This window comes from Saccopteryx leptura, chromosome 1 (genome assembly GCF_036850995.1).
Source record: "Saccopteryx leptura isolate mSacLep1 chromosome 1, mSacLep1_pri_phased_curated, whole genome shotgun sequence".
NCBI lineage: Eukaryota > Metazoa > Chordata > Mammalia > Chiroptera > Emballonuridae > Saccopteryx > Saccopteryx leptura.
In genome coordinates, this window is record NC_089503.1 from 150653932 (window position 1) to 150666753 (window position 12822).

The 12822-nt window shown below is 44.6% G+C and overlaps 1 protein-coding gene across 1 annotated transcript; it reads left to right on the forward strand.

The window, feature by feature from the left end:
- Nucleotides 1-681: 681 nt before the first annotated feature.
- Nucleotides 682-9053, forward strand: ESM1 (endothelial cell specific molecule 1). The gene is made up of 3 exons (XM_066360843.1): nt 682-1353; nt 4394-4543; nt 7562-9053. The coding sequence occupies exons 1-3, from the start codon at nt 1050-1052 to the stop codon at nt 7660-7662; spliced, it is 555 nt and encodes a 184-aa protein (XP_066216940.1). The 5' UTR covers nt 682-1049; the 3' UTR covers nt 7663-9053.
- Nucleotides 9054-12822: the final 3769 nt, after the last annotated feature.

Here is a 12822-nt window from a genome sequence, read left to right on the forward strand (position 1 = left end):
GGCCACAGTCCGATGTCCCTGCCGGCTCATTTGTTTCCTTGGGCTGGCTGCCTTGTCTGATGGTTTCAGCGAGGGATCTGATCAACGCCAGGAGGTGAGGGGAAGGTCTCCAGGGGGCTCCGTCATTGGACAAGCGACGATGCAGTGATGGATGAGCCTTCTCCCCAGGGAGTTTTGGGTCAGCAGAAGTCTAACTGATAAGTTTTTCCAGGGTGGCGAAACCCAGAAACAGGGTCTGCCACATCTTACCTCTTTTGTGGTCCCAAAGGGAAGCTCTCGGCGGCAACGCCACCTTGTACTAGAAACACAGTTACACACACGATAAACTCAGATGTGTGTGATATGCATTGTTTTTAGAAAGAACATTTGAGGAAAGGGGTGGGAGGAAGGAAGAGAGGGTCTTAAAAAAAAAAAAGAAGTCCCTTTCAAAATATTTTCTTCCTTCTAGGTATTGAAAAGGCACAATATAACCCTTTCTTTTTTTCCCCGAGTGATCTCATAGCTATTTATTGAGGGGAAATACCAAATGTTTATTTACTTTTTCAAAGGAGCTTCTTTGGTGCTGATGATTCATGGCGCTATCATTTTCCTCCGGCCACAGAGCCTCGGAGACAAAGCTGCAGCCCAGGGAGATGCCTGTCAGAACAATCCTGGTCCTGGGAGGAGGGCTGTCGACCCCCTTGGTCCCCTCCTTCGCAGACAGACGTCCTTGAGCTCGTGAGACGGATGTGAGTTTTTCACTCCTCGTGCAAAACAAAACCATCTAAACATAACAGATGACATCAGCGTGGGATTTTCAATTCCTGGATGGCAGCGGCGTGCGGATCTAGCCCTTCATCCTGGATTTCGTAAACTAACAAGAAGGCCTGGCAGGGGACGGAGCTGCCGCTGGCTGGGAGAAAACCGGTGACGGACAGACACGGGGTGGCCTGCGGGCAGACCTGCGTATAAAACTCACCCACGTGTCAGGGCCAGGGCTTGGCTACCACTTTGGACGGCGGCTGCCCACCGGTAAAGACCAGCCGCAGCCGACCAACCCACAGGGGACCATGCCGACCAGCCTGCTGCTGCTGGCCACGCTCCTGGTCCCTGCGCACCTGGCCACCACCTGGAGCAGCAGCAAGTATGCGGTGGACTGCCCCGAGCGCTGTAACAGCGCTGCGTGCAACAGTGTGCGCTGCAGGAGGACCGTGCTGGACGACTGCGGCTGCTGCCGGGTGTGTGCGGCCGGCCGGGGCGAGATCTGCTACCGCACCGTTTCGGGCATGGATGGCGTCAAGTGTGGCCCAGGGCTGAGGTGTCAGTTCTACAGCGATGAGGATGATTTCGGGGACGAGTATGGTATCTGCAAAGGTAAAGCAGGACCCTGGCTTCTCCCTGCCCCCCCCCGGGGCACATGGCAGGTTGTAGTGAGCCAGGGGAGGAGGTGAGGAGCCTCTCCCAATGACCAGAGGGGGAGATGCAGGTGGATTAGGGACAAGGCCCCCGCAGGTGTTGTCACAGGGAGACAGAGGATGCCTCAGCAGATAGCAGCTGACACCACCCCCCCCCCCCCCGTGGGCGGCAAGGCACAGAGGGAAAGGCAGCATTTCTCTCATGGTGTTTGGAAGATTTCACAGAAAAGTTTGCAAAGGAGGACTGTGCTGCCTTCTTTTCTGGGAAACTTCAGAAACTTGACAGGTAGTCTTTATGGGGAGGGTTAGGCTCTCTCTCCCCTGCAAGCAGTGATCACAGAGGTCAGCCCTAGATAACCTCTGGGAATGCTGTCTAAGCCTTGGGATTTGGCAACTCTTTGATTTTTAAAGGGTCCACAGGGTGGAGAGCGTCTCTCAAGACCAAATATTTCTTGTCAGCACTGATGTACTTTGTGAAGCAAGGGGGGCTTAAGTCATCCGTCAGAACGACTCACATTCTTGGAAGAGGGCACCCTTAAGTGTGAAAGAAACCTCATTTCACCTCATTCAATATAAATAATTCTTATATTTTATGTATTTAATACACTTGCATGCTTTTCTGACTGATAATCACACAGTAAGAGCTAACTCATTAATTCTACCTTTTTGACAAATATTTTACAAATTCATCACCTTTTAATCCACAAAACATACTCCAGGTTAGAAAGCACAATCTAGAACTACGAGGAGAATTTATTTATTTTTTGCTTCATTTATTTTTGTTTATAACCAGGAAAGGGGAGAACAACAAGTAAAGCTTTTCTTTGGTGAGCATTCACAACCATTTCTTTTAGCTGTCTAGGGTCTGCATTTTCTGTAAATTACAGGGCTTATCAGCCAAGAACACAGTACTTCACATAAGGAAATTGGGGAGGAAGCGGTTAGCACAATCATACTTAGGATTCGGCAAGTATATGCAGCAGATTGCTTTTTCTCTTGGCATAAAACTTCTCTGTAAACGTGATTGTCAATGAACCATTGCACATGGGCAGAGACACAAGATGTTAAGGCACCCAGAGTCCTCAGCACTCTCGTATTCCACTGAAGGACCGAGGTAGCGATGAGCAAGAGGTGTTTCCAAAAGATATTTTGGGTTGCTCTTCCTGGCATCCTTTAGACTGCCAGCCCGTCTGGTTGGCACATTCACCTCCCTGCTGGAGACGGTGAGCAGCTTGCATGAACCTCAGCACTGGTAGAAAGAGGCATTCTATTTTGCTATCGGCAAACTCCCACCTTCAGCCCCGTTACAGAAAATTCTCAGGAGAGCTCTCCACATCAGCTGCATATCAGATGTTTTCTAAATAGCTGTGTGTCTGGCATTGTGTTTGCCCAGGTAACAATCAGCTACCGAACACCTATTTATTGAACGTCTACCACATCTACCCAGGGGATACAATAGAAGCATCACTGAGAGTCTGGCTAACATTTCAGTTTCTGGCATCACTTGGAGACACAGCCAAATCCCAGTCCTGAGTGCTTTCCTGCAAGCGGGTTCCTCAGCATCCTCTCGAAGGAACCCTCTTCCCAGCAGAGGGACCAGTGCTTAAAACCAGGCTCCTCTGCCGTCCAATGGGTGCTGTAAAGAGTAAGCCTACATCTCTTTCAAAAATATGTTTTATTTATATCTCTCTTGATCAGTCTATGGAATAACAGGTTATAAAAGTCTCAACTGCTCCCCACCTTGTTTCTCTACCCACATGTGATTGTACCTTTACAAGGACAGTCACATGCCAAGAAAATAAATATTCTCCCTCTACTATGCTTGGCAGTGTTTAGATGCCATCTGTCTCATAAAAACCACACACGTTTAATTCACGGATTTGTCTTCTTTTTCTCAATTTTGTGTGCTTTTGTCTAAGTAGGAGATCATTGAAGCTCTAAAAGCTTTCAGATTTAGGTGGGTATATAAGTAAATTCTCAGCTTGTTCATTTCGTGTATTGCCTCTTAGCTTCACAGAGGGTGCAGTGAGTGAAGTGTCTCAGCACCCAGGGGAGTTAGGTCAATTGTGCTGACATTTCGACAATAAACTTGATACTGTTGGGGCAGACTGAAAGTTGATTTTTCATGGAAAGCCAGGATGACAGCCCTCTGGCTAGTTGGAAGCTCTTTCCTATACATTGGAGAGAGTAAACTGCCTGTGAAGACATTGGATTCAAAGACAGTACCCCCTGTTTTAACCTGTTGAGGAGCTGAGGCCTGTGTCTGTTCCATCGCCCACCTTCAGTGAGCTGTCACAGGGTAGCCTGTGAGAACAGGTGTTTAAGAGAACACCCATCTTCTGGTGTTTAAGCAGAAGATATGATTAAGACTGGTTCAAGGGTATTGGGTACATGTAGCTGTCCCTAGCTAAACGTCACAGCAAGACTTAATGTCCAAGGTGTCCTCTAGTCTTCGTCTGTGATTTCACATTTAAAAAATATATGTATTATTATTGAATTTATTGGGGTGACACTGATTAATAAACTATATAGGTTTCAAGTGTACAATTCTATAACACATATGAATATTGTATTCAGTACCCATAGTCTAGTCTCCCCGATCACCATTTAACCCCTTTCACCCTCTTTTAGCTCCCCTTTCCCCTCCCCCCCCCGCCCCCATCACCATACTGATGTCTGTGTCTGTGTTTTGTTTTGTTTTCCTTTGTTTAACCCCTTCACCTGTGTCACCCAGCCCCAGCCCCTTCCTCTCTGACACTGTCAGAGTCTGTTTTCTGTCTCTGAGTTTGTTTCTATTGTGTGTGTTTACTTTGTTCATTAGGTTTCACATTTGTGACTTCAGGTTTCAACTTTCAGAGTCGTTTTTTTTTTTGGTGGGGGGGAATTGGGTTTTATCTTACAGTCATGATATATGAGGTTTGATCACATCCTGTGGCTGTTAGGTTGGAGGCGGACACACAGGGAGCCGCACCCTCTCTAAGCCTGCTTTCTGCCCGCAGACTGCCCCTACGGCACCTTCGGGATGGACTGCAAAGAGACCTGCATCTGTCCGCTGGGCATCTGTGACCGGGTGACCGGCAAGTGTCTGAAATTTTCCTTCTTCCAGTATTCACTAGCCACGGCATCCAACAGGCTTGTTTCCCACACAGGTGAGAACTGATTTTGGTGTAAACATGGGGGAGATAATCTCATGTTCAGTCGGTTAACTTAAACATCATCAATGCATTGGTTAAGATGTTGGTCTGAATGATTTTGTTTCCTTTATTTTGCTAAGGGGGAAGTGGGTGGTGTTGAGTTGGCTTGTTGTTACTACTATTCTTTTTTTTTTTTTTTTTTTTTTAAGATCTTATTAGTAAATTTGAAGATTATATCATGCTCCTAAAATTTACCCAGTTTTTCTGAAGGCTAAATAAGATTAATTACCAAAAAACTCCTCACAAAAATGGTAATAAAATAACAACCCAACTAAGACATATGAAAGTTCTTTACATCCATCAGTGATCTGTTTTATATGCGTACTAGACAAAGCCACTTCTCTCCTCCCAACTTCCCGTAGAAACTGTACGCTGAGGAATTTATTGGGTAAGATTTGAGAGCCAAGATAGAAAATATAAAACATTTCTTTTTAACCAAATGGAAGCATTTAAATGGAATAATTCCAACCATGTGTTTTTCTTATGGATTTTGGAGATGATAAAGAGATAGTATCTGTGACTGAAATTTGGGAATTATCTCTAATCCTTTGAATAAAATTGTAGTGATACCCGAGCATTCCTTAGACAGCTGTTTGTGAGAACGCACAGCCTAGAAGATGGCACTCTGCACCCCTTTTTATCTTGTTGAGTCAACGGCCAGTCCAGGAAAGAGTCACTGAATGAGACATCTCTCGTTTAAAACAACGTGTGGCCGCAGCAACTTACTTCTACGAGCAATAAACAACACATTTTTTCTCCCCTTGTATATAAACACTTGACAGTCCAAATTTATTTAACTTAATTATTTTTTCTGGTCCTTGGCAGTTCAACTGAATTGAGATTTGAAATATTTAGCAGATGCGCTGATTTCCCAGTGCTGTGTTCTTCTTATGTGTGGGTATAATTGAGTACATTAAGATAAATGGGAAATACTGAGCTTCTTGAGTGAGTTATTATTTTTAAGTATGGCTGCACCTTTAAACATTAATTTAAAATGAGAACCCTTTTTTTAAATCTGCGAGTAACTGTGAATATTTGATCAGGAAATTGAGCTCAGTGTGAACATTATAAATCCTTAGGAGTTGTCTCTATAGAACTTGAAAAGCAAAAAGGAGGAAGATTGAGTTTTAAGACCTACAATTTTTTTAATTGGGTTGCTATTTACATAACAGAAAATGAACCATTTTAAAGTGCACAGTTCAGTGACACTTACTATATTCACAACATAGAGCAGCCCCCACCTCTATATAGCTCCAGAACAGTTACCCGCATCACTCCTGTCCCTGCAGAGCCTGCACCGCCGAGCTATGCCCTGAGACCTGGGATTTTTGAAAGATTTGAATGTCTGTGTTGCAGGTCCCCCTCCCCCATCAGCATAGCTAACAGCGGCAAACGCCTGCAGCTTCTTTTATCTTAGTTTGCTGTCTTAAAACTGAAGGCTGAAAAGAAAGGAAGAAACAACTGTCATATCCTTTTTTACTTGTTTAAGGTTGCACCTACACTTTTTCCACCACGAGAGAAATGATGCCCTCACGGATCTCGGGTGGTGTCTGGGATGGGTGTGCGCGGCCACACGAGCTCCCCTGGAATGGACCTCAGTGGCCAGGGAGCGCCTCTTGCAGCCTCCCCTCTGTTCCTGCTCTGCGCACAGCGGCCGGCCGGGACCTGTGCCACCTCTTTCCCTCGTTTTCTCGCAGATTCCGCAAATATCTTCACCTCTGTAGAGACCGAGGCCTTGGAAACAGACGTTTTGCTGGTTGGAAGTGACATTACAGGCTACACAAAAAATATTTCTCTCCCCAAATTAGGTGTCAAGATTCTTATTAGACATTTATGAAAAAAAAAAAAAAGTGTTTTCTGACCGAAGGTGTGTCCTTGCTTTAGCCAAAAGAGTGACAAAAGATGATCAGCCGTGTAACCTTTGCGCGCCCTAGTCAGGTGCAGAGTGGAGAGTGGACCTCCCCTAAAGGCCTGGTGGGAGGCCTCCAGGAGCCCTGCGTTTGGCTGTGCATTCTGCGTCGGACTCTCCGGGGTTCATGTGCTGGGGTTCACAGGACGTGGGTTGGGACCACAGTCCTGCCTGGGCTTCACATCATCTGTCTGCACAGACCTGCTTGGGCCCAGTGTTTATGAAGGGCTGCAAGGCTCATCAGCATAGGGGCCTCCCAGGGTCCCTTCCGGACCTTGATGATACGAGCTTTCTTTTCTGACTTTCTATCTGTTGGCTACAACACGCTTGGCAAATGAGCCTCCTGGCTTCCTCTCTTCATTTGTTCTCTCCCTCTCTCCCTCTCTCTCTCTCTCTGGTAGTGAGCTTTCCAACTTTCCAAGACTGGGAAGTCATGAGCAATGTTTTTGGGGGCAGGGGAGGGTGGTACCATCTGGAACGTTTCATGTCTTTACACTCGTCTGTGTCTAGCTGCACGAATCTCACATATTCCATTTCAGGATGTGTGCTGCCGTGGCAGATGCACCTCGCGGCTCTTAGAAGCAGAAAAGTTTCATTTTTAGAGAATTCCGAGTGTTGCAAACTTTTTCCTTAGGAGAGCAAGACTAATCATGATAGAAACTCGCCCTTTGGTCTGCCTCCTTCCTTCTGCGGCCACTTTAAGAAGCCAGTCCCTCTTCATGCCAGATGGCATAACAATTTTACTTAGAGATCTATCTCTATAGCATCTACTAAGTGCCTACTATGTTCCAGGCACTGCCTTCATGAAGCTGGCGTGAGATAATAAAGCAAAGAGAAAAATGCATGTGTCAGATAGTGTCGGGTGTATGAAGAGAAACAATCCAAGGGGATGCTATCTTTGGTGGGGAGTGCTAATTGGTAGGGAACAGGTGAATACAGTCAGCACAGACTCGAATCTATTCACAATATCATGGTAAACCCGTCGTAGTACAAACACAAGGCAAACTGCCCTTGACTCTGGCGTTCTAAACAGTTGGACATAATTGGTATCCTTTCTATCTCAGAGCACGATGCAGCGTCTGGGGATGGCAATGCTGTGCGGCAGGAGCTTGTGAAGGAGAGCGCTTCCCGGCCCCCGGTAACCAAGAGACGAAGTCCACGCTGACCCTGGTGCGCTTCCCCAGTGAAGACTGTTTTAACCATCATCCAGCACGCAGCCAACATTTTAGGAACTGTTTAGATTATAGCATGCGGACGTATAATTTTTTGGAGACCAAGTAGGATTCTGGGGTGGGTCCAGAAAAAAAAAACAAAACCAAAAAAACACTCCAAAACCATAGGCTACTAACAATCCATAAAATGCACATGGCCGAACACTTAGGTTATCTATTAAATATTTAAATGCATATAGATTTGTATTTGTAGTGATCCTGAAAAACTCAAGATGCAATTTAGGTAAATGTAGACAAGGTCAGCCCATGAGGAATCCAGCCAAAGCTGAAACCCACAATGAGTCCAAGGCTCTTTGACTCAGATGTGCATTGACATTGGGATGTGGGTGGAGGAAGAGTTCTGAGCAAGAATTGGGGGTGGAGTGTGGGGAAGAATATGATATTTAGGTCTTCCTTGTTATAAGAGCATCAATAGAATTTAATTGTGCTTTTTTTTCCACTTTGGGAAAAATCAAAGCAAAATTATCCCTGAAGGAAGTGGAGTGTCAGAAGCCTGTGGGAGTGTGAGGAGGAGCCTCGAGTTGAGGCTGGTCGCCACAGGGCTGCTCTCGTAGCTCGTGGGTTGCTGTATCCAAAGGATGACTCTGGGCAGAAATGGTTTTCAAGAGTGCCAGCTCAGGTGGAGAGGGCTAGGAAGTATGTTGCCCACTTGGGGGAGGTGTGGAGGTATTTATATATTTTTGTAGACAATTGTTAGTACGAGGCATCCTCCACTTCTATCTTTATTGCCCTCTTAAGAAAATGAACATGCTATTATTTTTTTTAAAAATGGTTAGAATCAGGGTGTGACTCCATGTGATTTCAAAGATCCAAGGCATGGAAAATTTGTTGTTAATAATTATAGTGACATTACAGTGACAAGCATAAGAGAAACCTAGAAAAATTGAGTGATTAGATCTTTAAAATGTCGAAAAAATGGTGAACAGAGGGAATGTATTTAAAAGTAAGTGCGGCAACTTCAATGAGGTTTAAAGTAGAGAATTGCCTTTAAGGAGGTTGGGAGAAGAGTCTATTTTCAGCAGGAAGTGTCAGGTTGAAAACAGTTCATTTTTGTATTTTTCCCCTTTAAACTTAGTTGACAAAGCAGACTTGTAAGTACACTGGGAGGGTCTGAGCACAATCGGCACTGTTGTACTAGATTTTGGTAGGAAATATTTGCAGAAGTATTTTATTTGGAGGAAAGACTTATTTAAGAACTATTTCAATATTTACCTATATTTTATTCTCAAAGTTTGCCAACAGAGTTGCGAACGTGTGTGTTGAAGGGTTTTTGAATGTAAACTGAATAAGCTGTTAGAATTTGTTTTAAAAGGACAAGTTTCTGATTGTTCAATAAAAAAAAAAAAAACAAGATAGCTGCTCCGCGTCCACTTATGATTTCATTAAATTGTTAAAAGTTGTTTAACTGATTCATTTAATGGCTAAGAAGTAGTTTATGCATATTAAAGGGTCAGTTCCTCAACTGAATTTTCTGCCGCAGATGTGCGTCTTGGGTCAAAACATGAGGCTAGAATATTTATTCCTTTGCCTTTTACATTTTGGTCTTCTTGTGCCTTAGACGCTCCTAACAGTTGTGTCCCAGTGTTCTGTTGGTGTTGGAAAGCGGCTGTGCTTTGGAGACAGGCACACCTTTCGGTGCCTATAGACTCTGACGCTCGAGAGCACCCTACACCAGAAGACCACATGTTCACTCAGCCTGATGAGCAAGTTATGAGAACATTTTAAGTGAATCGATACAACACTGAAAAAAAAATCTATATTTGTGTTAGGGAAAACATCCAATTTGCCTGAATAAATCTTCTTTGTTTTCCTAAGATGGGAGAAACGATATGAATGGGATAGAAGTCACATCTATGCACATTAATAATACCCTTATTAAATAGAAACAGAAAGCACTGACAATCATCACTTTCGCCCGTGAGCAGTGACTTCAGGGTATGCTCTCAGGGAGGAGGTCACTGAAGGGTCTGCTGCCTGGGCCGCAGTCCTGATGCCCCTGTGGGGTTGTGTGGACAGTGAGACGTGGAGGGGTTCGCCCCTGTTCCTGGCACTGCAGTGACCACCTGTGTGACCTGGGCTCATCTGCTCTCAGTGCCAGGCATGGTTTCCAGCTGCCCGGCTTCATGCCCTGGGGCCTCTGTGCCCTTCACTCCAAGTGCCAGTACCGTTTATCCCAATTGGCTCTGTGGTCCTCTGGCTCCATTTTTCATAGCAGTGGTCTCCAAAATGTTTGGATTCTACACATTTTTTATTACAATATTTTGAGCATGCAATTTTAAACTATGCACATAGCATAGTTTTAATACATTGTGTTCATTGTAAAACACTCACACTAGAAACACTTAAAAGGATAAGAAATAAATATAAATACAAGCTCTGAGATTTTCTTCTTGAACCCTAATGGACAATTCTGGGAAACACTAGAGAAGCAAATGAAAATGCCAAGGTCAATTGTCTCCATTGAGGCCCAACCTCACTTGATACTGAAGAGAAAGCAAGCTGGCATATATTCCATATAATAAATATTTCTGGAATGAATGTATGGATGGATGAATGGGAAGAGAAATGGATGGATGGACGGATGGATGGATGGATGGATGGATGGAGCAGGTGACAGGCTTCTGCTTCCAATAGAAAGCAGCTACTGAGGGGCCTTTCATCTGTGAGGCCCCCTAACTTCTGGATGGCTGACTGCCCTGCCTATTGGGACATGAAGTGACTAAAAGTTCAGCGAGTACACTATGAAGTTAATGAATCTGACAAGTAGGGTTGTCCAGGGCAACAGAGAAAGGAAGTTTTCCTCCCACTGGCCCTGGGGACATCACCAGTGGTAGCAAAATGTGTAAGTTTATTTCTGAGGTAGGCGAACTGGGTTGTCATTTTTTTTGTGTGTGAACAGCAATTTTATTCCTTTTCTGTCCCCTGAGCCCTCTAGGGGTAAAGGATCCACAGTGAGCTTACTTAAAGATGTAATTCAACAGAACATGGGTATTTAGAAGAGAATCAATCATTTCTGATTTCCCATCCATTAATGTTAGTTATTCAACAAAGGTCTGGCTGTAAAGGGGGAGCATGTTATAGAGCAGTGGTCTCAAAGCTTAGTATGCATCTGAGTCACCTAGAGGCCTTCCTAAAGCACAAGTAGCTGACTCAGTGATTCTCCGTCTTATTAAGTTCTCTGGTGATGCAGGTACTGCTGGTCCTGGGACCACACTCGGAGAACCACTGGTATAGGGAATTCGAGACTTGCCTGGAAAGTGAGATAAACTAAGGGGTTATCCAAACCAACCATTTCTGGCCTTATGAGTGACTTCATTGCACTATTTCTTGACCTATTGGTTCATTCAATTGTTTGTTGGAAGATACTTAACTATTATACACAGCCAAGAGGGTTGAGAAATGTCAGGGAAACTTGAAGCTAAATGGTGGGGACTTGTCAGGGATAAGTAGAAGAGGACCACTCAAAAAGATTGGAGGTAGAAGACCCAGAGAGTTAGCGAGTGATTGAGGAGACTGCGGTCTCTTAGAAAGAGAGATGTTCAGGGAGAGTGACCAGTGGTGACATGTGTCATGGAGCGAAATACATAGCTATGAAAATGGTCGGCACATTGTGAGTAATCTAGAGGGGTTGGTGATAAAATGACAGGGTAGCCAAGAACTGACTAGAATGTTGGTCCTGAAAGTGATGAGGCATGTATAGAGTGATTGGCATAGAACCTGCTTCCTCTGAGCAGAGGACGACCATGTGACCAGTGCTGTCGGAGGGTCAGGTAGAGTGGCTGCTCGCATAGTGCACTGGTGTTCTTTGCTTAAACCACAATCAAGGAGCAGACTTCATGATTTTTATGACTCCCTTCTCTCCAGTTTGTGTGCAGCATTTTTTTAGAGTGAGAGAGAGGAGAGAGAGAGAGAGAGAGAAAGAGAGAAGAGAAGCATCAACTCTTAGTTGTTCATTGACTGCTTCTCATATGTGCCTTGACATGGGGAAGGAAGGTGGCTCCAGCCAAACCAGTGATCCCTTGCTCAGTTCAGCAACCAGGAGGTTATGTCTATGATCCCACACTCAAGCCGGTGAGTCTGAGCTAAGGTGGCGACCTCGGGGTTTCAAACCTGGGTCCTCAGTATCCCAGGTAGATGCTCTATCCACTGCGCCACCACCTGGTCAGGTGAGAGCAGCTGTTTTTTTTTTTTTTAAGTTATAACTCTATTGGGTTTCCCCAAAACATTTACCTTAGTGTTCGAGATCCTCTTCCTGCATTGCTAGGTTATTAATCTCCATAATATTTTAAGTTCGGGAGCAGTGATGACTGGAACAGACAGTGCAGCCGACTCATGATATGTTTTTACTTAGACTAGTGGGAATGCAGGGGTGCAGGAGCACCCCAGAGGGAGCCTGTCTTCCTGCATCTTGCAGTGTGCGTCACATTGTTCCCAGTCACACGTTCTCCAGGGGGAGTGGACATGTACGGTGATTTCAATGAGATGGGTAGTGGAGACTGTTTAAGACTGTTTCCACTGTATTTTAAACCTGCTACAATGCCATATGCATCATCTTATCTTTGTGAAGAAAATAAATGAAAACCGAGATAGGAATATTGATGCTTATTCTTTGTGCTTTTGGTTGTTTCTGAAAAATTTTCAGTTAGTTTCATAATTGGAAAAAAGACAAAAGCTTTCCCCAGTTTTGGAAATTTAAACTGCAGCAAATTTAAGCAAATGAAAACCAATTTGTGGTTTAGTTCATAGACAGTGACTCAGATACATAATCCTATGGATCAGCAGCTCTGAGATGTACTTTGTTATCTTGGCACTTTGTTTGATGCAGAAATAAGATTTCAAACCAAGTAAATGCAGAGAATTGTAGTTTTCTTATAAATACTAGAGAAGTTACAAAACACATTAGTGTACATCACACTCCTCTGTTGGACTTTTGGTCCAAGCGAAGCAAAGCCAGTGAATCATGCAAAGGGCAGATAAAGGACTCGGCACCCCAAGTCCATGCTTTACATTCCAGTGCACCTTCTGCACTATGCCCAGAGCTGCTCTCTGCCTAAGCGAGTGGTCAGGCCACCAGGGGTTTTAAAGCATTTCCT